At 40.7% G+C, this 24,430-nt stretch overlaps 1 protein-coding gene across 1 annotated transcript in view; it reads right to left on the bottom strand.

Moving 5' to 3' along the window:
- Positions 1-24,430, bottom strand: part of dnajc3a (DnaJ (Hsp40) homolog, subfamily C, member 3a) — a 73,252-nt gene that overhangs the window by 28,630 nt on the left and 20,192 nt on the right. The window contains exons 3-5 of the mRNA XM_043691462.1: positions 13,440-13,564; positions 13,231-13,305; positions 3,012-3,164 (exon numbers count right to left, since the gene is read on the bottom strand). Coding sequence (XP_043547397.1) covers positions 3,012-3,164; positions 13,231-13,305; positions 13,440-13,564 — 353 coding nt within the window. The remainder of the gene's footprint in view (positions 1-3,011; positions 3,165-13,230; positions 13,306-13,439; positions 13,565-24,430) is intronic.

A 24,430-nucleotide genomic window follows, 5' to 3' on the forward strand; every position in this document is an offset into this window, starting at 1 on the left:
CTGCTGCGCTGTTCCACCAACACATTTTTCAGCTTTGATCTCCAGCATCTGCAGACCTCACTTTCTCCTTTCCAGATTATACAGTCGTAGAGATGTACAGCATAGAAAAAGACCCTTCGGTCCAACTCGTCCATGCAGACCAGATATCCCAACCTAATCCAGTCCCATTTGCCAGCACTTAGCCCATATCCCTCCAAACCCTTCCTATTCATATATCCATCCAGATGCCTTTTAAATGTTGCAATTGTACTACTCTCCACTACTTCCTCTGGCAGCTCATTCCATACATGTACCACCCTGTGAGTGAAAGGGTTGCCCCATAGGTCTTTTATATCTTTCCCCTCCCTCCCTAAACCTATGCCCTCTAGTTCTGGACTCCCTCACCCCAGGGGAAAAGACGTTGTCTGTTTTTCCTATCCATGATTTTATAAACCTCGATAAGGTCACCCTTCAGCCTCCGACACTCCAAGGAAATCCTAATAATGGTGATCATCCCCTTCTTATTTCTCAGTTCCACCCAAATGACCTCCCTGGAAGTATTTCCAGGAATATCCTCCCTCAGCACAGCTGTAATGCTTTCCCTTATCAAAAACACCACTCCCCTCCTTTTCTATCCTTCCTGTAGCATTTGTATCCTGGAACATTAAGCTGCCAGCCCTGTCCATCCCTGAGCCATGTTTCTGAAATTGCTATGATATCCCAGTCCCGTGTTCCTCACCATGCACGGAGTTCATCTACCTTCCCTGTTAGGCTTCTTGGATTGAAACAAATGCAGTTTATCAGTCTACCTTGTTCTCTGCTTTGTTCCTGCCTGCCCTGACTGTTTGACTCACTTCTTTTTTCAACTGTACCAGTCTTGGGATTGACTTCTTTCTCAGTATCTCCCTGGGTCCCACCCCCACCCTCCCAACTTCTTACTAGCTTAAATCCTTTTGCATAACTCTAAGTCCCCCTACCAATACATTAGTCCCCTTCCAATTCAGGTGCAATTCATCCTTCTCAAAACAGGTCACTTCCACCCCAAAAGAGATTCCAATGATTCAAAAATGTGAATCCTTCTCCCCTACACCAGCTCCTCAGCCACGTATTCATCTGCTCTATTCTATAATTCCTACCCTCACTAGCTCATAGCACCAGGAGTAATCTGGATATTACTACCGTAATTAGACCTCCTTTTTTAGTTCCTGCCTAACTTTTGATATTCTCCCTTCAGAATCTGATCCTTTTCCCTTCCTATGTCACTGGTTCCAATGTGCACAGTGACACACTGCTGGCTCCTCTCCCCCTTGAGAACATTTTGCACCCTCTCTAAGACATCCTTGATCCTGGCACCATTCTGATTTTTCACTGCTGGCCGCAGAAACGTCTGTCTGTGCCCCTTACTAGAGAGTTCCCTAACACAAAAAAAAAATCAATCAAATCAAGGAACCCGGTGTATCCCTCATTACATTACAGCCTGTCTTGATACCAGAAACTTGGCACTTCGTACTACATTTTCCCTGAAAGTCCATTGCCCCTATATTTTCTAAAAACAGCATACTTGTTTGAAATGGGGATAGCCACAGAAGACTCCTGTACTAACCGCCTATCTCCTACCTTTCTTGGAGTTAACCCATTTACCTGACTGTATCTGTGGCTTTTCTCCATTCCTACAACTGCCATCCATTACACCCCCTAGTCTTTGTTAATTCCTCACTGCCTTTAACTGTCGCTCCAACCGATCCATTCGATCTGATAGGATTTGCAACCAACGGCATTTATTAAGATATAATCCTCATTAACCCTTAAAAACTCTCCTGAAACTCCCACATCATATCGCTCTGCTCAAGGCAACTTTTCTCCTTTCAATCTACAGATCCAGAAAATTGCACCGTCTTATTGCTCTACAAAACACTGTTCCAGGCCAACTTAATAACCATGGCTAATATTTTTGGGATTAAGATAGGAGATACATCAACAGCACGGACACATACACAGTTCCCTGCTCTTGGGTTATCGCCTATCTTGGTCCTAACCTGTGAAGCCTATTTAGCTGGTCCAAAATTATTTTTCTGTGGTCTGCAGGAGATGGTGTTAATTTAAGCCATTTGGCTCTTTCGTCCCTATCATGCAAAATGTGCAGAGTGTCAAACCAAACATAGCAACTGGCTTCCCAGTGATCCTTATGCAAATTGAAGTGGATCTACAATACATGGCAGGAAATTTAAAACACACCCAGGTGTAGATTCCCTTCAATGTGGCATGGGCTGCATCAGGATAAACAAGAGAATTGGACTAGTGACCCCATTTTGATGTAGTTACAGCAGCTATAAATGGCTCCACAGAATAGATAGGACATTTAAATTTCTCCTGACCATGCCAAGTCAGAGGTACAGCTAACTTACAAGCCAATAAAAGTTCAGGATTAGAAATGCAACAGCTTAAGCTGTAAAGTGAAAAAGATGTCTGGATAAATGCCTTGGTAGATAATGTCAGATGTTAAAATTGAGCTGGTAAATTCCAGACATCAGGCAATAAATTAAAAAAAGGACAGATATATTGATGCAATATTAGTATGCAACATCAGCAAGGTGTACTGATACAACAGTTAAGGGGGATTCTTGTAAGGTTAAGGCTATAAAAAATGAAAAATATTTAAAATGGACTTTTAAGTGTGGACACATTAAACAAATTTACAACATTATCACCAGAAAAGCAAGCAATGCAATATGATTTAAAAAGAATGGAGATGTTGAGAAAGGAAAAAAAGGTTCCATGTAATTAGATAGACTACACTGATCCTAAGCTACACAAAGTCACAAGGATCAAAACGAGAAAACATACACAAAGTCTGAAATTCAGAGTATCCTTAATGAATAAGCAGGTAATGAAAATCAGAAATGCACAGTTGTGTAGTTGCAAATCTGCATTCTGCACTGTACTCCTTCAAAGTAAGGTTGAAACAGCAGAATAAATTGTATCCCCTTCAAATATACAACTTTGACTTGTAAAGAAATATAGCTAAAGCTTACCTCAATAAGTATGTCGAGGAATTCAATAGCTTTTGTGTAATCCTGGTTTTGAAATGCAGTTTGAGCCTGCGTAATAATCCGTTGTAATTCATCTGCTTTCGTTAATTGGGCATTTGCTTCATTTTCTTCTTTCTCACTGGGGTTAGATTTTAGCTGACAAACAGAAGGACAGATTCAGGAGGAGTTTAATCCAAAAACAAAAACACCCCAAGATAATCTGCAAAAATCAGGAGGTGATGGCCTAGTGTTATTCCCAGAGACCCAGATAATGCCTGGGGACCCTGGTTCAAATCCCTTCACAGCTGATGGTGAAATTTGAATTCAATAAAAATATCTGGAATTCGGTGTCTAATGATGATCATGAATCCATTGTTGAAAAAAATCCATCCGGATTACTAGTGTCCTTTAGGGAAGGAAACTCACCTTACCTGGTCTGGCCTACTGGTGACCCCAGACCCACAACAATGTGGCTGACTCTTAACTGCCCGGTCAGTGATGCCCTCACCTCGTGAAAGATTAAAGAAGGAAAATTCCACTGACTCCTATGTCACGACCCAATTTATACCATCATAAAGTCAGTTACCTGCTCACTACAATTGTTTTCCATACATTCTAGTTCTTGGGCAGTCAATTTCTATAAATTCTGAAGAAATGTTCTGCTGCAATCTTTGTGATCTACAGCTCTTCAACTTCAACTTTTCTTAACCCATATTTATCAGGAATCAGTTCTTAAATCCTAATGAAACAGGAAAGCCAGTTCAGCAATATTTAGGAGTAAATGGAGTTTTTTGAAAAAGTAACAAAGAGCATTGATGAGGGCAGAGCAGTAGAAAAAATCTATATGAAGGGATGGACGGTGGCTCAGTGGTTAGCACTGCTGCTTCACAGTGCCAGGGACCCGGGTTCGATTCCCGTCTCGGGCAACTAACTGCATGGGTTTCTTCTGGGTGCTCTGGTTTCCTCCCAAAGACTTGCAAGTTAGATGGATTGGCATGCTAAATTGCCCGTAGTGTTAGGTGCATTAGTCAGGGGTAAGTGTAGGGGAATGGGTCTTGGTGGGTTGCTCTCCCGAAGTTCGGTGTGGATTTGTTGGGCCAAAGGGCCTGTTTCCACACGATAGGGAATCTAATCTAATTAAGGCTTTCACCAAGGTTCCTCATGGGAAACTGGTCAGCAAGGTTAGATCTCATGGAATACAGGGAGAACCAGCCATTTGGATACAGAACTGGCTTGAAGGTTGAAGATTTTCTGCAATAGGAGGTCATAGAGTCAGAGATGTACAGCACAGAAAAAGATCTTTCGGTCCAACTCGTCCATGCCAACTAGATATCACAAACTAATCTGATCCCACTTGCCAACACCCATCCCATATGCCTCCAAACCCTTCCTATTCATATTCCCATCCAGGTGCCCTTTAAATGTTGCAATTGTCTTAGCCTCCACCACTTCCTCTGGCAGCTCATTCCATACACGCACCATACTCTGCGTGAAAAGGTTGCCCCTTGGGTCTCTTTTCTATCTTTCCCCTCTCACCCTAAACCTATGCCCTCTAGTTCTGGACACCCCCACCCCAGGGAAAAGACCTTGTCTATTTACCCCATCCATGCCCCTCATGATTTTATAAAACTCAGCCTCCGACACTCCAGGGAAAGCAGCTCCAGTCTATTCAGCCTTTTCCCATCCTCAAAATCCTCCAATCAGGCAACATCCATGTAAATCCTTTCTGAACTCTTTCAAGTTTCACAACCTCCTTCAGATAGGAAGGAGACCACAACAGATCAGTAGAGAAGTAAAAGTAAGCATTAAAAGAAGGGATATTTCACAATATAGAAGTAAAATACCTATGAAACAAAGTTCTAAGGCCACCCACCTTGTGTTAACTAAAGAAATTAAGGAAAGCATCAAAACAAAACCTAAGGAAAAGCACAAAATTCTACAAAGTCAATGGAATATAAAGATAGGCCAAACAGTCCAATTCTACTCCGATTTAGTTTATTCATATGACCAAAGAAGGCGACCATAATGGATTATCCAATCAGCTTTTTGGCTGAAAATGCTTGCAAATGCTTCAGATTTCTTTTGCACAGATATGCTGGTCTCCACCATCATTGAGAATGTGCATGCTTGGAGGTGCCTCCAGTTATACTGTTATTTGACCACCACCACAGTTTGGATGAGAAACAATTGCAGAATACAGCTCTAAACTGTTGTAGGTTTGCTTAGCACTCAACTGCATACTGCTTCCATTGTTTGCCTTACAAGTCATCCTGCTTTGCAACTGAATTAAGTTGAAACCTCAGGTTTTAGATATAAGACTATACAACAAATGAGCAGAAATTAGGCCATTCAGCTCAGAGTCTGCTCCACCATTCAATTATAATAAGTTTCTCAACCCCATTCTCCTACTTTCTCCCTCTAACCCTTGACACTCAAGGACCTATCTCGGTCTTAAATATACTCAATGACCTGACCTCCACAATCTTCTGTGGCAATAAATTCCACAGATTCACCACTCTCTGGCTGAAAACGTTTCTCATTATCTCCATTCTAAAAGTCTTTCTTTTACTCTAAGGCTGTGCCTCCAGCTCCTAGTCTCTCCAACCAACAGAAACAACCATTCAGTATGTTTCAATTAGAGCCCCCACTTATCCTTCAAAACTCCATCGAGTATAGACCCAGAGCCCTCAAACATTCCTCAGACATGAAGCTGTTCATTCATGAACTTTCTCTGAACATGCTCCAGGGCCAGTACATCCTTGCTCAGATATGGAGCCCAAAACGGTGAACGATACCCCAGTAGTGGTCTGACCAGAGCCTTGTAGAGCCTCAGGAGTACATCCCTGCTTTTATATTCAAGTCCTCTCAAAATAAATGGCATCACTGCATCTGCCTTCCTAACTACTGACTCAACCTGTAAGTTTACCTTGAAAGAATCCTGGACCAGAACTCCCAAGTCTCTTTGCACTTCAGAACAGTCCATGCTTCTATTCTTCCTAACAAAGTGCATGACGTCACATTCTCCCACACTGTACTGCAGCTGCCACTTCTTTGCCCATTTTCCTAACCTGTCCAAATCCTTCTGCAGCCTCCCCAATGCTACTTGTCCCTCTACCCATCTTTGTACTGTCTGCAAACTTAGCCAGAATGCCCTCAGTTCCTTCATCGAGATTGTTAATGTATAAAGTGAAACGTTGCAGCCCCAACATCAAGCCTGGCAGAACACCATCCAGAGAAGGCCCCTTTTATCCCCACTGATTTCTGCCAGATAGCCAAGCTTCTATCCATGCTAATACCTTACCTCCAACACCAAAGGCCCTTACCTTACTCAGTAGCCTCCTGTGCAGCACCCTGCCAAAGGCCTCCTTGAAGTCAAGGTGGCTAACATCCATTGCCTCGCCTAGGGTCTAACCTACTCGTTATTACCTCAAAAGAAGAAATATAGCATATTTGTCAGATATGACCTCACCTTGATAAAACCATGCTGACTTTGTCCTATTTTACCATACACTTCCAAGTATTCAGAAATCTCATCCTTCCGGGATCTTACCCACAACAGAGGTTAGGCTTAATTGATTGGTGATTTTCCATCTTTTGCCTTACTCCCTTTTTAAACAGGGTGTCATGTTAGAGATTTTCCCTCCCTGATTCTAGCGATGCCTGAAAGATCACCACTAACTCCACCACCAGCTCTTCAGCTAACTCCCTTAGAACTCTGGGGTTTCGTCCATCTGGTCCAAGTGACTTATCCACCTTCAGGCCATACAGTTTTTCCAGCACCTTCTCCTTGATGTCAGCCACCAGACTCAGCTCTGCCTCCTCACTCTTGAACTTTTGGGATATTACTCGTGTCTTCCTCCGTGAAGACTGACACAAAGTATTATTTAGTTCCTCAGCCATTTCCTTGTTCCCCGCTACTACCTCTCCAGCTTCATTTTCCATTTTTGCCCTTTATGTATGTAAAGAAATTCTACAGTGCTCCCCTTTATTACTGGTTAGCTTACCCTTGTATTTAACCTTCTCCCTCCTTGTTTGTTGCCCTCTGTTAGTCTTTGTAAGCTTCCCAATCCTCTCGTTTCTCCACTGTCCTTCGTCACATTATAGGCTTTGTCTTTTGCTCTTATGCTATCCCTGACCTCCCTAGTCAGTCATAGTTGCCTCGTCCTCCCTGTACCATGCTTCCTTTTCTTCAGCATAATCTCTGCTGTGTCTCTTGAATTGCTCCTAGAAATTCCTGCCATTGCTGTTCCATTGTCTTTCTGGCTAGGCTCCTCTCCCAGTCAATTCTGCACAGCTCCTCCCTCATGCCTCTGTAGTTGCCTTTATTCAGTTGTAATACCTCTGATTCTGTTCTCCATCTCAAATTCAATCATATTATGATCACTCCCTCCTAAGGGAACTTAAGGTGAAGGAACCCTTACCAAAGACTACCTTGTTGCAGAACACGGAATCCAGTATTGCCTGTTCCCTAGTGAGTTCCACCACAATCTGCTCCAAAACAAAAAAAAAAGCCATTTCATGGATATTCCACAAATTTCTTTTCTTGCAATCTACCTCCAATCTGATTTTCCCAATTTATCTGCATACTGAAATCTCATGATCACTGTAACTTTGCCTTTCTTACACATCTTGTCCTTTCCTGGTGCATCTTGTGCCCCAGCTCCTGATTACTGTTTAGAAACCAGAGATAAATCCAACTATGTTTTTTAAATCTTTGCCGTTCCTCAATTCTACACCATCTGACCCTAATTAATTTCTTACTATTGAATTAATTTCACTTCTTACTAATAAGGCAACCCCACCCCTCTGCCCACCTTTGATAGGATGTATATCCTTGAATATTTCGCTCCCAATCCTGATCCCCTTGCAGCCACATCTGATGCCCACCACGTCATACCTGCCAATTTCAATCTGCACCACAAGTTCATTTACATTATTCTTTATACTGTGTGTATTTGGATGGAACACCTTCAGACCGGTTTTAGCCATCCCCCTTCTCATTGTCATTCATTGTCCAGAGTACTTGAAGTTTGACTGCTAGCTCTTTCCATACACTATCGTATCGGCATCTGTGCTGGAAATTTTAATAACCACTATGTTCTGCACTCTTACCTCCGCCTCTTATTCAGCTTTTTGCATTTGCCCTCTAATTGAACACCCCCCCTCCCCCCCAACAATTTAGTTTAAAGACCCTGTCTACAGCCCTAATTATGCAATTCACAAAGACTCTGGTCCCAACAAGGTTCAGATGAAGACCATTCCATCAGAACAGCTGTTCTTCCCCAGTACTGGTGCCAATGTCCCATGAATTCAAACTCATTTCTCCCACAATCTTTAAACCACGCATTTACCTGCTTAGCCTTACTGACGGTGTGTCAATTAGCTCGTGGCTCAGGTAGTAATCCAGAGATTACCACCTTTTTGGTTCTGCTTTTTAAAATTTATCCCCCGGCGGTTCATACTCCTTTCGCAAATAAAACTAGGGCAGAGGTTTTATGTCATTGGTATTTACATAGTCCATGGCCACTAGATCTTTATCCTCCCACTCTAAGCTTCTCTACAGCCCAGATGAGATATCCTGAACTGGAGAACCAAGCAGGCAACACAGCCTTTGAGAATCGCAATCCTGGTCACAGAGAAAGGTGTCAATGCCTCTAACTACACTATCCCCAATTACAACATTTCCTCTTCTCTCCTCCCACTTGAACGGCTCCCTGCATCACTGTGCTGCAGTCAGTCAGCTCCTCCTTCCTGCAGTCCCCATTCCTGCCCACACAGGGAGCAAAACTCTTGAACCTGTTGGACAAGGACAGAGGTTGAGGCTCCTGCAACTCTACTTCCTGGATCCCTCTACCAGTTTCACTCATAGCCACACCCTCCTGTCCCTGACCAGTGGCCGAATTTGAGTTAGTCTAAAAGGGGTGTGACTGTCTCCTGAAGCATAGCATCCAGGTAAAAATCACCCCCTCCCTGAGGCGTCACAATGTTTGAAGCTCAGACTCCAGCTTATCAACTCGAGCCAAAGTTCTTCTTCCAGCAAACATTTAGTACAGACATGGTTACTGGGAATCACAATGGGGTCCACCAGCTCCCACATCATGCAGCAATAATACACCATTTGACCATCCATTTTTATTTTAATTAGTTTTGCATTTGCTTTTTAAAATCAATTGTTTTTATATCTCTGCTTATACAAGTCATAACCAATAAATGATCAAGATTAAATTTAATACAGATTCGAATATTTAGCAGTCCTCTTAATATGAACCAGCAAGCCTCTCAGTGTATCAAACTAGTCAAAGTATTGAAACAAAACTGACCAAATATGGACTTACACACTGGAAACGACTATGGTCAATCCACCTGTTACAGTAGTGTTCATCAAAATGACACTATTAATAGCAGCGACCATCATAGATTGTCTAATGCTATCCCTGGCAAGCTCTCCTGCACTCTTCATTGAAGCAGGATTGATCTACTGGCCTGAGAATGAGATCGTAGGATATCTAGCCACAAAGTTACAAATGGAGTGGAGTACAATGCTGCTACGGCTAATGGCCTAAAGGGTGTCACAGTTGCCTAGTTGTGATTAGCTAGATCTATTGTAATCCATCCCATTTAACAAGGTGGTAATACTAAATAACATGGGAGAGTTTTCACTGTGAACAGGGGCCTCCTTTCCAGAAGGACTGTTGATGATCACTCCCACTAATACGGTCAGAGGGACACATCTGTAACAGAGAGAGATTACATGCATTGGAAATGAACATGGCCAATGTCAGGTGGTCAGTCTGGTTTCATCACTTTAACAAGTTTGACACAATGAGTGGCTTGCTGGTTCATTTTAGAAGGCATTTAAGAGTCAACCATATTACTAAGGGTCTGACGTCTCACGAGTCAGAACAGGCACATGGATGGATGGATGGATTTCTACAACAAATTATTCAGAGCCAACATAAGTTTGCTTTTAAAATCCAGACTTAACTGATTTTTAATTTCACTAGGTGCCATAATGATATTTGAAGCCATGTCTCTAAAGAATCAGCCAGCACCTCTCGAAGACTAACCCAGTGATATTACAATTACAGAAAGGTCTTCCTTTGAAGGACCAAAACATTTAGTACATATAGGCTGAGAAACAGAAACAGCAGTTATTGGAAGTCCCAGTTTCAGGAGTTTGGGCAAAGGTAGGACTTCAAACACTAGCATTTTATGCGTTATTAACAGCACCACACGATAGTGAGAACAGAATAGGAAAACAAGAATGATCAGTAGCATGAGGCACAGCACACAAAAAAAAAGGAGAAAGTGAGGACTGCAGATGCTGGAGATCAGAGCTGAAAAAATGTGTTGCTGGAAAAGGGCAGGTCAGGCAGCATCCAAGGAGCAGGAGGAGAATCGAGGTTTCGGGCATAAGCCCTTCAGGAATTCCTGAAGAAGGGCTTATGCCCGAAACGTCGATTCTCCTGCTCCTTGGATGCTGCCTGACCTGCTGCGCTTTTCCAGCAACACATTTTTCAGCACAGCACACAAAAAGGTCAGTTTCAGATTCTTGGGACATTAACTACAAATAAAATCAGCACTGGAAAAGCTCAGCAGGTCAAGCTGCTCTGTGGCAAGAAGTATTGTTGTGTTATCAATTTTAGACTTGGCTCAAATAAATGCAATTATAGCAAGATTTGAAGACATATAGACAATATTAGAAGTCTTAACTGAATTCAAAATGGGAATAAGTTTTTGATCAGTACTCCTGACAAGTACTGCCAGGAAAGATTGGATAATTCTTTTAAAGACAAACGTTCAACTATAATGTTTCATCATGGCATTCTGGGCCCTGGTTCAAATATATCTTTTTTCATCAGTTCAAGGCAACCAGCTTCCAATTAAATCAACTATTTAAAATGAAGCTAGCTGCTCATTCCCAGTATACAGAAGTAGTAATATTATCACTCAAAGCACTGCATTTAGAAAAGTTCAACTAAAAGAACAAGATGTTTGCTTGGCATATCCGACCTAAATACTCAAGACTTGCTCCCCTTGCAAGATAATTTTTTTAAAAAAAGAAGAAAACTGCAAGATCCCAGTTTCCCCAAGACTACTATATTTTAGTGATTTTTTTTCCTAAAAGAAAGAACTGAATTAAGTAATGACAAGGGGGTCAATTACCCAAATCTGATTTCCCATAGATGTCATTAAAATGTTGTAGTGCACGATTGTAGTCACATTTAGATCCCTTCTTCCTTTCCCTCAAAGACACTGTTGAACAAATGGATATTGATGATCATCTGATTATTTTAATGGTAATTTCATCCTGTGCTGAAGCATAAATGACTAGATGTATTAACTCAAATTTGAAAGTTCCCATGGTGGGATTTGAACTCACCTTTGGAATGCCTGCCTACCATTGTAACTGTTGAATTTATCGGTTGGCCAATACTAAATTAGTACTTGCTTCTTTAAAAAAAAAACTTTAGTACTATTTTGGATAAATTAAGTGAAGGAACAATTTGTGCAGTATTACACCATATATCTATGAAACATTAAGAACTGCAAAAAGGTGGCACCAACAAACACCTTCAGAAAAACCAAAATCAAGAGGCATCCTATGTATTTATGAAACAGCACATTATGAAAGTTGCATAAGTAATCTGGCCAGTTGTTATTTTTATTTTTCTCAAAAAAAATTATCCCTCAACTGTTGGTTTGTCTGTCTAAATATTGTGAGAATGGGTGTGAAACTAAGGTCATCAGGTTTAAAAGCATTGAGTTAGATTACTTAATTGTTCAACTTTGCTCCACTTAATTTATTAACAATACAATGACTTAAGTCTTTTGTTGAAGACAGAAAGCTGGTGTCTAATATTGATTATTCAAAGTCATTAGGAACCATACAAGTTAACTTTTAGGGTCCTTGAGGCTTTTAATTTTACTGTGTTGGGAATACAGAGGCAAGGAGGCCGATTTAATTCAGCATCTATCTATATCATAATATCATGAAGGTCTGAGACATTAGCTGTATAAATACAAGAGAAATGGATGATAGATCAAGATATGAAGTTAAATGCAAATAACCAGCACCCATACAAATTTGCTAACTTGAAGAAATAAAACAAAGTTAGTAGATAATCTTGAAGAAAATATGAAGTTCTCTCTTAAATCAAGCAATTGGAAGCTTTTTGGACTTGGATGAAGAATTGCAACTGCATGAGACACACAATTCTAACACTACTCATGATTTCAGCAAGTTTGGTAACCAGGCAGAGACTGAAGGTAAAAATTGGCAGAAGAACGAGAAGAAAATTTTGCACTTGAATTCTTTAGCATGCAGAGCATTCGTTTATGAGCCATTAGTTAATTATAAAGCAGTGGAAAGAAGAAAAATTGCAGGCTCTTGGGACAGATCCAATCTTTACAGTGGTGCAAGACCTTAAACAGTGTGCAATCTTTAAGGCAGTTACCCCAGGGACAAAAGGTTGTATTATAACAAAACTTCTAAAACTAAAAGGTTTTCTTTCTTGATACAATTTTTTTTAGGCCACTGGAGTGGTGTGTGAAGGATGCAATTTTAATTTAAATTTGTCTTTATTTACTTAGTAAACTAGAATACTGGGGGGACAAGGATGAAGAGTAAAAGATCTTTAAAACACCATCTCCAATTTGGCCAATGCACTAGTGCTGGCCGAATAGTAGCACCATCTCAGAATTTAGACACTAGAGCACAACTAGGATTGCCCATGGGTAGATTTTCAAACAAAGTGTTTAATGAGGAAATACACACTTACTCAATAGCCACATACAACATAAGTGACACAACAGTATCTGAAGACCAAAGGAGCTGTAGAATCTTGCATTTATTCCTCAAATAGCAAAACAAAAACATCTTTAATTTAGCAGTTAGTTTTGGAACCTTGCCAAGTAAAAAATGGCTGAAATATTTAAGTAAAGCAATTACTGTACTTAAAATTATCTTCAAACTTTGAAGTTGCAGTGATGGTGAAAGATACTCGAAATGCAGTTTATTTATCCCCAAAGATAGAGTTTTTGGTGGCAGGTTTCAAAAAAAAGTGCCTCTAAATTATTCAATGCTTGGGTGACAATAAGGATAAACACTGTGCGGAGGCCAAGTGACTTTAAAAACTGGTATGGATGTGGTAAAAGTTGTGCACAAACGCAACAAATTTAAAACTAAAAGGCAGTATGGTCTATGTTTGCACAAACTTACCACTTTCTTGAAGTCATCTTCTGCTTCATCCAACTTCCCTTGTTTTAGCAGCAAGTTTCCCCTCTGTAACCGAGCCTGAAGTGTAACAAAAGATCGTTTCTAAGTCTACTTATTCAAAACATATGGCATTACCATCAGCACAATTCTGTGCAAGACCATCTTGCTGTTCAACAGAAGTAATAAACAGCATTAAATAGAACGTTACTTACAGATGTGAAGTCTGGTTTCAGCTCAATAACTTTACTCAGGTCTGGGAGAGCAGATTTTGATTTACCCATAGCTAAATAGACTGTGGCTCGCCTGTAATAAGCAACATAGCTATCTGGGTCTCCATCTGTAAATGAAAACAAAATCATGATTGCACCAAAAGTCTACTCCCCGCTCCCCTCCCCCGCCCTAAATACACTAACAAACCAAAGCTCTCAATAAAAAGACAAGCCACATGTGAAATGAAAGATTTCTGTGCTATAGCAGTAAACAATTTGCAATGTCTTCAAAACAGCAACTTGGGTCAGTAACAAAATATCTTAAATGCATATACACCTCTTGTATACTAACAGCAGAATGCACCACAGTGAGAAGCTGAGCAAATTGATGGAGAATGAGGAAGATAGTGAAGTTTTTGTATGGTGATAATATTTTTGAATGTCTATATGCTGACCAGGTAGCAAATTAAAGTATTTAAAAGAAAGCAGCAAAACTACTGAACTTCAGCAAGCAGAATATTGTTGAAAACTAAGACTGGATACAATGATGCATTTCACAAACAAACATCAGGATGAGGGCCAGTGATCATTTCATATTGTTGACCTGAACTTAGGTTCAACAAATATTGTTTACAGATGACAAAACTCAGTTTATAATAATCAAGGATCATAATAGACTTAAGAATATAGACAGGTAACAATGGAAAGTGCAAAGTAATAGTTTACAGGAAGCGTGAAAAGGAGCACAAATGAACAAAAATATACAATTTTCAAGTGCAGAAACAAAGACTTGGGAATTTATGCACACAAACCTAAGATGGCAAGGCAAGCAAGAGGACAGTAAAACAAAAACCAAAAATAGATTCTGTGCTTTAATTTTAAAAAAACTAAAGAAAGTCATTCCCATCCTTTATGAAATATAGTCAGGCAGCAGGTTTTGTGTTCAATTCTAGATTTGACATTTAAGAATGACAAGAGTTTAAAGATTTACTACAATGGAACCAGAGTAAAGAATTTCAAACGTACACAGACTACAGCAAATAGCGCTGCTCTCTTTAGAGTAATGGAGGTTCATAGACTGATTTAATGTTTACAATCATAACTGATTTGAAAACTAGAATTATGCAAACATACACAATGATAATCAATGCACTAAGTTGAAAAAATATCAACTAGAAACTTATTCATTGCATGGATGCTGCCTGACCCAATTTAAATTTAAAAAAAAGTGTACATCAGCAATATCCTGACCAAAAATGAAACCATTTGCAAGTGTTAAATGGCAGACAAGCTTTTTGTAAAAAAGCAAAATCCATCCGAGAACTTAAACCCAGGTGTCTACTTCATGTTGAGCATGGATGCTCACTAAACATCTGCCAACAAAACAGAGAATTAAATAAATAGAAATCACAGGAATAAGGGAACTGGAGTGAACTTGATTGTGACTGATCTATAGTTTAACTCCATCTACTGACCTTGGTGCTATAATTCTGGATATATCCTGCAAGCACTCGAGGTGCAATAGACGCCAGCTATTCACCCGAAATTACTTGCATACATCAGGAGATCTAATCTTGGACTGACCTTTGTGCCCAATGGGATCTCAGGATGTGGAAGGAAGCAGGGAGGAGATTGCGGAGGCCTTCAGAAATCTTGTATCCTCTTCAGCCACAAAGTCCTAAGACTGGAGAATAGCCAACTTTGTTCCCTTAAAAGGGCAGAGATAATCTAATAACATAAGCAAGTGAGTTTACAGTGGTAGGGAACTGTTGGAGAAGATTTACTCACTGTGAAAAATTGATTTATTTGGGATAGTCAGCATTGCTTTATGTTGGAGATGGGGAGTTCTTGTCAACTTGATTGCTCTTTTTGGAGGAGAGATGCCAATTATTAACTGGGGAGGGCAGTAGATGGTGTCTACGAGGACTTTAAAGCATTTGGCAAGACCACTCATGGCAGACTGGTCCAGAAGATTAAGTCACAAGGGATTCATGGAGTCAGGAAGGTGGATGTAAAATTGGCTTAATCATAGAAGGGAGGATAATTCTAGAGGAGTATTTCTCTGACTGGACTTCTGTGACTAGTGGTGCTGCAAGATATGTTCTCAATATATGTCACTTATATAAAAAAAGTTTTGAATGAAAAATGTAGTGGTCTGATAAGTTTGGGGATGACCATGAAAACTGGAGAAAGATTATCAGAAATTGTAGCAGGACCATGATAAGCTGGGGAAGTGGGCCAAAAAAAAAAAGGCAAATGGCCAATCAGGCAGACGTTTCATGGTGAATGGTAGAACCTTAAGGAGTGTAGTGGAACACAGGGACCTTGACGTTCAGGTTCACAGTTCCCTGAAAGTAGAGCAGTGAAGGAGGATTTTGGCAAACTGGCCTTAATCAGTCAGGGCACTGAGCATAGAAGTTGGGAAGTTATGTTGCAGTCATACAGGATTGGGGTTCAGTTTTGGTCACCTTGCTATAGGAAGGATGTTGAAGTTGAAAACTATGGGCACTGGAAGAGCACAGGAGGTCAAGCAGGATGTGAGGAACAGGCGAGTCAGCATTTCAGGGGTTAAGCCCTTCATCAGGGATGTGGATGGAAAAGCGGGCTGAGAGATAAATGGAGGGTGGTGCGGGAAGGTAGCTGGAAAGGGGTTAGGTGGATGCAGGTGGAGAGCTTAGAGTGGATAGGTGGGAAGGAAGATGGACAGGGAGGACAGGTCAAGAGGACCGTGCTGATTTGGAGGGTTGGATCTGGGATGGGTGGGGAGAAGAAAGTGGTTTGGAAACTAATTAAATTGATGTTGATGCAGTGTGGTTGAAAAAGTCCCAAAAGGCAGAAGTAGGGGGGTTCTCCCTCTAGTTGTTGGGTGGCTTGCATGTCCTTGGGGTAGTCGGCCATAGGGGTTGTTTGGTGTGTCCTAGAGATGTCCTGGGCCTCCTCCACTGTGCATCTCTGGGACACACATGAAATAACTCCCCCTCCCACTCCAAGGATGTGCAAGTCCTGAGCTCCTCCACCATCAACTCCAAGCCACCCGACAAATGGTGGAAGAATGCCTCATCTTGTGTCTCAGGACCCTTCAACCACATGGCATCAACATCGACTTCACTAGCTTACAAATCTCCCCTTGCCGCACCTCATCTCAGATCCAACCTTGCAACTTGACACGGTGTTCTTGACCTGTCCTACTTGTCCATCCTTCTTCACACCTATCCACTCCATATTCCCAACAGACCTATCATGATTACCCTCCACCTATCACCTTCCCAGCTACCTTCCCCAATGCTCTATATCTTATTCCCCCTTCCCCCTCCACATTCCGGATAAAGGGTTTATGCCCAAAATGTCGACTCTTCTGCTCCTCAGATGCTGCCTGGTCTGCTGTGCTTTTCCAGCACTTCACTTTTCAACTGTCTCTCCAGCATCTGCAGTCCTCACTTTCTCCTATGGAAAAGATGTTATTAAATAGGAAAGAGTGCAGAAGAAATTTACAAGGATATTGCCAGGATTTGAGGGTCTGAGCTATAGGGAGAAGTTGGACAAGCTAGGGTGGTGGAATAGAGGACTAGAGGGCACCAGTTTAAGGCAAGACGGGAAAGATTTTTAAAAAGATAACCGTAGGGGCAATTTTTTTTTAAAGAAAACCACAGAGCTTGATACACAATTGAAATGAGCTGCCGGTGGTAGTGGTTGAGGCAGATATTTTAATAACATTTTAAAAGGTATTTGAACAAATACAGACGGGAAAGGTTTAAAAGATAAAGGGCCAAGTGCAGGGAAATGGGACTAACGTGAATGAACATTTTGGTCGCATGGAGCAATTTGGCCCAAAGAGCCTGTCTCGGTGCTGCAAATTGCTGACTCTATGACACCTACCACCTTCTAAAAACTTGCCTCACACAAGTTTAAACTCTTCCCCTCTTGTCCGAAACTTATGCCCCTTAGTATTTGACATTTTCACCCTAGCACTAAGACTGACTACCCACGACACAATTTTATAGATCTGTTTGATTGTCCTTCAACACTCTAGCAAAAACATATCAAGTTTGTCCAACTTCTCCTTCGATCAGAACGGTGCACACTACTCCAAATGTGGCCGAAAATCTTGTACGGCAGCAACATGACTTGCCAACTTTTATACTCAGTTCTGAGCGAAGAAGGCATGCATGCAATCAGCCTTCTTTACCACATTAACCATTTGTGTTGTCACTTTTCAGGGAGCTAGAATCTTGATATAAGCATCTCAAGGAGTTCAGTGGAAGGAAAAAGTTGTTTGCTTTTTACTGAAAAAAAAACTCACTGGTGAGCATTTCTAGTTTAAAATGTTTGTCTAGGTCCAGTAATTCTTTTCACCCCCCCCCCCCCCTCCCTTTCTTACAAATAGCTTGTTTAGTACAAGATTAATATGAATGCTTATCAAGGAGAAATACAATAAACTATTCAGAGTGGGAATTCTACAAGTATAAATAACAGGGATACTGGAGTGATTTAATTCTCAACTGAAATATGACAGATGGCACATGTGGGAGATTGCTGGGCACAAAAGATGGTCCACAAGTACATCTATAGCAAATGTTTGCAGTTTCAGCAATTTCAGATTAGAGTTGAGGCACTAATCTGAGCTCAGATACTGTGATACATTGTCTCTTGGAGCAAAGAGGGAAAGTTACCTCGATAGTCACACCATTTAGATTAGGCTATTCAAACTTGATCTACGATAAGAACACATTGAGATTGCAAGTGAGGCAAATACGAGGACTCAAAGGGAGGCCACTGTCCCTGCAATTGCCCAACATTTATGAATTGTTGTAAGCAGAGTGAACGAGAGAACAGACGATAAGCAAACTGACCATGGAACAAGGAGCCAAAGTGCAGGAAGTAAATACACAGTAGTGATGGAAAGCAGCACAGTTAGGGAAATAACCCTCACCAGGCAAGCAACATCACCTTTTGAGTCAGGCTTAGCTACAGACAATAGTATGGTTAAGAATATCGTTGAAGGGTTGGAGGGGATCTTGAAAAGGATCCAATTACTATTGTGAATGTTGGTACTAATAATATAGGACTGGAAGGAAGGGAGATTCTAAGAATATTGAGGAGGTAAATTAAAAGCAGATCCTCCAAATCATCTCTGGATTACTACCAGACTCACTGGTAAACTGGCTCAAGGTAAATAAAGTAAGAGTTAAATGTATAACTTAAAATTTAAAGATGACATGGAAAGAATGAATTTGATTTCATGGAACACTGGCATGAGTATTGGGTACAAAGAAGCTGAACTAAAATGTGATAGCTATCACAAGAGAAAGTACTGGGGTAACTAATGGATCTATGGTTGATATGGAGATAGAAGATGAAAAATCCCAGAGGATTGGAGAGTTAACCCCCCTTATTCAAAGGGAGACTAAAAATATAACTTAGGCCAGTTAGCTTAACGTCGGTCACTGGGAAAACGCTACAGTTTATTATAAAGAGTAGAATCGCAAGGTACTTAGAAATACATAATAAGAATCAAGCAGAGTCAGCACGGTTTCATGAAGGGGAAATCGTACCTAACAAATTTACTAGAGTGGAGGTAGTAACAAGTAGCACAGATAAAAGGAGACCCAGTAGATGTAATATACTTGGATTTCCAAAAGCATGACAAGTCTATTTAATAAAGGTAAGAGCTTATAAGTGAAGATGATGGTTATGAGCAGTAAAATAGCATAGATAGAGGACTGGTTAACTAATAAAAGAGAGAGTTGAGATAAGTGGGAATTTTCAGATACTATAGGTTCGAAGAATCATAGCACCCCTACAGTGCAGAAGAAGCCATTCAGCCCGTGGAATCTGCATGGATTCTCCAAAGATGATCCCAATCATTTCCACCCCATACCGTATTCTCATAACCCTGCATTTATTCTGGTTAATCCACCTAGCCTACACACCCCTGGACACTGCAAACAATTTCAGCATGGCTGAATGTTTGAACTGTGGGAGGAACCTAGAGCATGAAGCAGAAACCCATGCAGACATAGGGACAACACGCAAAGTACACAGTCTTCCAAACTTGAGTGACTTTGAACCTGGGTCTCTGGTGCTGTAAAAGCAGCAGTGCTGACCACTGTGCATTACGCTTTGTGATGAAATGTGTCCTGTTATCAGTTCTAAATATCTAACCTGTATCATGAGATTCTAACTGCTGGTTCTAGACTTTGCAAACTGAGTAAGTATTCTCCCTTCACCAACATGACATTTTCCTCCTCCTAAGTTCCATGGAGCACAAGCCCAACCATCCCTACAACTATAATTGGTAAAGTGTCACAGTGATCAGTACTGGACTGCGTTTACTTACAATATATATTCATGACTTGGACAAAACCATAAGACATAGGAGCAGAAATTAGGCCAGTCATCCCAGAGTTTGATCCACCATTCAATCATATCTGATAAGTTTCTCATTCTCCCGCTTTCTCCCAGTAACCCTTGATACTCAAGAACCTTCATAGAAGGAAATATGCCTTTATTCAAATGTGACTACTGACCAACAATAATGTAGTGGATCTTTAAATATCCTCTTAAAAGCACAAACAAACTTTTCAGTAAAGGACAGTTAGGGATGAACAAATTAATGCTCATGGTCTTGTCACTGACACTCCATTCAGTAAATGAATAGAAAGAGGTAACATTTCCCAGTGTAATTTATTTTCACGTAGAGGAAAGAAAAGAAAATATTTCATTGTAAAAATTTCTACTTTAATAATTTGAGCTGTTCATCTGTGCATTTCAACCTTGGTTCTGGTAGTATTTGAATCAGAAAGTTGTGTATCCAAAGCTTCGAATCAGATTTGAGCACTGAATCTGCTTTAATGTTGTACTCTGCAGAAATGCTACATTTGCTTCATTTGTCAGAGATCTCATCCAGAAGATAGTACAGTAAATAATCTGACCTTTGGGGTGGATATAAAATATCACTTTGCACTATCCCAGAAAGAGCAGGTGAGTTCTCCATTAGTCTTAGACAATATTCATCTCCATAATTAAAACAGATGTTATGGCCCTTTACTTTGCAAGTGTGGTGGAATTTTGCTCTGATTTTGTCTGCAACCATCTATCCTCATCCCTCTGCTCTATTACTGGGAGCAGAAATTTGAAAGCATCTGATAGTTTCACTGTAGTCCCCTTACCTGTTTAACTCAGTCTCCATGCCACTCGAATGCTCCAGTAATGTATAATAGTTTCTAAAATGCTTTTTTCCCCCCCCTAAATTTTCTAAATCCTCGACTGTGTTCAGTTCAATCCTATGCCTGCACATTCTGAACTTTCATGGCCTATTTTGATGTGCCTAAAACTTTAAGACACATTTTTGTTGCACAATGTTGTAACTAAGTTCAATTACATATTGAGTGACATCAAAAAAATGCTGGTCTTCCTGCTTTCGATGCAGCATATCTTGAAAATTCTGAAGGGCAATATTTGGCATTGTATCTAACTAAAGGAAAATGCAAAACATTGAATAAAGCTATGAATGTGAAACTGAGCATATTTACATAATTAACACTGGAGGAAAAAAAAACACGTCTTGATGCATCATCAACAACAGACTAAACATCAACTAAACTTTTCCAGTCCATTCCTGTAGACAGATGTCAAAACTTCTACTGATTTGAAATGGCTGCCCTGGGTCAGTAGCAGTAGAACTCTCCAGCATACTGTTTCTTTCAGTTTCATGTAGAAATACATAAAATGAAATAAAGAAACTGAGAAAAGATAGCAATTCTTACCACACCTCACTGCATTTTAAAAAAAAAAAAATGAAGTGGAAGAAAATCTCAGGAAAGTTAAAGAGGGAGCAGTTAGAATGCAGACAGCCATTAGAAAATTACTTCTGCCAGTGGATCGTTCACATTGGGCAACAAGAAGAGAACTTTTCATCATAGAATATTTTTGTGAACTGCTGAACCTTTTTTAGGATTCAAAGGTGTTCATAGATATCAGGAACAGTGCTTGTGAATTATTGTATTGCGGTTATTCCCAAAGGGGGATTTACAAGGCTGGCAATGAATACAGTTTAGAGGAGCTTATTATGGGCACCTGCTGACTGTTGCACTGCACTTAATTTTGCTCTTGGGATGTGGATGCCATTGGCAAGGCCATACCATGATTGCCCTTGAGGAGATGGTGTGTTGCCTTAAATTGCTGCTGTATATGAGCAGGTCATCCCACAATAGTGTTGAGTACAGAATTTCAGGATGATGATGCAGGAACATGAAGAAATAGTTAAAGGACAAGAAATCAGGGTAGTAGGCAAGATGGAAGTGATGGGTTCTTCCATGCACTTGTTGCCCTACTTAGAGATAGAGGTTTGTTGACTCCATTCTTGTTGCCTGCCTCTTTTGGCTAACTTTTTGATAAAAAAGTAAAAGTTGTGAATCCCGCACATCTCTTTTAGGAGTACAAGTTTGAATTAATTCAGTTGTATAGGTTTTACAGGATAATAAGCACTGAAGTCAGCCATTTGCTGTTGCTGCTCCACTGGAGTCTCCTCTTATCTTTCCTTATCTTAGCCTAATATTGTAACCCCACATTCACTACTCCTTCATGTACTTTTCTACCCTCCCCTTAAATGCTGTTGACTGTTCTGCAATTGAACTAACAGCATTTAATAAGATGTAAATTGAACACTTAATGCTGGCCGAACAGCATTTGTTCAAACACCTATGTTGCATTTCCACAGAAACTCAATACAGAGGAGCCTTGATTATCCAAATGAGATGGACAGGCGCTATTTCATTCAGATAATTGATTAGCCAAATAATCAAATTTTATCTTAAACAAGGAAAGCCATGCTAATATAATGCTGTGTGCTACCGGAGAATTTTTTAAAAATCAATAATTTTAATGAGGACATTGGGGAAGCGCTTGCTGAATACTTTCCTTCAATATTTACACTGGAAAAGGGCAATGTTAGTGAGAATACAGAGATACAGGCTACTAGATTAGATGGCATTGCAGTTGAAAACGAAGAGGTTTTAGCAATTTTGGAAGATCAGAAAATAGACAAGACCCCTGGGCCGGATAGGATTTATTCTCGGATTTTCCTTGGGAGGAGATTGCAGAGCGTTTGGCTTTGATCTGTATGTCATCATTGTCAACAAGAGTAGTGCCAGAAGACTGGAGGATAACCAATGTTGTTCCCTGGTTTAAGAAGGGGAGTTGAGACAACCCTGGTAATTACAGGCCAGTGAGCCTTACATCTTGGAAAAGGTTTTACGAAACAGGATTTATAAACAACTGGAAATGAGTAATTTAATTAGAGATAGTCAACACGGTTTTGTGAAGGGTAGGTCATGCCTAACTAACCTTATTGACTTCTTCGAGAAGGTGACAAAACAGGTGGACGAAGGTAAAGCGGTTGATGTCGTGGAAATGGACTTCAGTAAGGTGTTTAATAAGGTTCCACAAGATAGGCTGCTGTACAAAATACAGAGTTTCGGGATTGAAGGTGATTTAGGGAATTGGATCAGAAATTAGCGAGCTGAAAGAAGACAGAGGGTCTTGGTTGATGGGAAATGTTCATCCTGGAGCTCAGTTACCAGTGGTGTGCCACAAGGATCTGTTTTTGGGGCCTCCGCTGTTTGTCATTTTTATAAATGATCTGGGTGTGGGCGTAGAACGATGGGTTAGTAAATTTACAGATGACACTAAGGTAGGCAGGATTGCGGATGGTGCCGAACGATGCTGTGGGTTACAAAAGGACATAGATAAAATGCAGTGCTGGGCAGAGAACTGGCAAATAAAGTTTAATGAGGAAAAGTATAAGGTAGTTCACTTCGGAAGAAATAACAGGAATGCAGAGTACAGGGCTAATGTTAAAATTCTTGGCAGTGTCTATGAACAGAGATCTCTGTTCCAGGTGCATAAATCCCTGAAAGTTAACAATCCTATCAACCCTGGGTGGCTAAAAGGCATATGGTATATGTTGGCATTTATTGGCAGGGGTAATTGAGTTTCTAAACCAGAGTTCATGCTTCAGCTGTACAAGACACTGGCAAGGCCGCAACTGGAGAATTGCTCACAGATCTTGTCACTGCATTATAGGAAGGATGTGGAAGCTTTGGAAAGGGTTCAGAGGAGATTTACTAGGATGTTGCCTGGTATGGAAAGGAGATCTCACAACAAAAGGTTGAGGGAACGGAGGCTGTTTTCGTTGGAGAGAAGAAGGTTGAGAGGTGACATAATCGAGATGTATGAGATAATCAGAGGGTTAGATAGGGTGGACAGTGAGAGCCTTTTTCCTCGGATGGTGAAGGCTAACACGAGGGACACAGCTTTAAGTTAAGGGGTGGTAGAATTAGGACAGATGTCAGGGGTAGTTTCTTCACTCAGAGTAATAGGGGCATGGAATGGTCTGTTCAATAGGAGTAGACTCGTTGACGTTAAGGGCATTTAAATGGGCAATGGACATACATACACCATTCTATTATTATCATCCATATGTAAGATGGGTATCAGACTAAGTTCACTGGTCGGAGCACCATCAAGGGCTGAAGGACCTGTACTATGCTGTATAATTCTATGTTCTAACCTGTCTCAGTTTTAAATATATGCAATGACCTGACCTCCACAATCTTCTGTGGCAATAAATTCCACAGATTCACCACTCTCTGGCCGGAAAAGGTTCTCATTATCTCCATTCTAAAAGTCTCTCTTTTACTCTAAGGCTGTGCCTCCAGCTCCTAGTCTCTCCAACCAACAGAAACAACCATTCAGTATGTTTCAATTAGAGCCCCCACTTATCCTTCAAAACTCCATCGAGTATAGACCCAGAGCCCTCAAACATTCCTCAGACATGAAGCTGTTCATTCATGAACTTTCTCTGAACATGCTCCAGGGCCAGTACATCCTTGCTCAGATATGGAGCCCAAAACGGTGAACGATACCCCAGTAGTGGTCTGACCAGAGCCTTGTAGAGCCTCAGGAGTACATCCCTGCTTTTATATTCAAGTCCT

Source organism: Chiloscyllium plagiosum, chromosome 6 (assembly GCF_004010195.1).
Source record: "Chiloscyllium plagiosum isolate BGI_BamShark_2017 chromosome 6, ASM401019v2, whole genome shotgun sequence".
Taxonomy (NCBI): Eukaryota; Metazoa; Chordata; class Chondrichthyes; order Orectolobiformes; family Hemiscylliidae; genus Chiloscyllium; species Chiloscyllium plagiosum.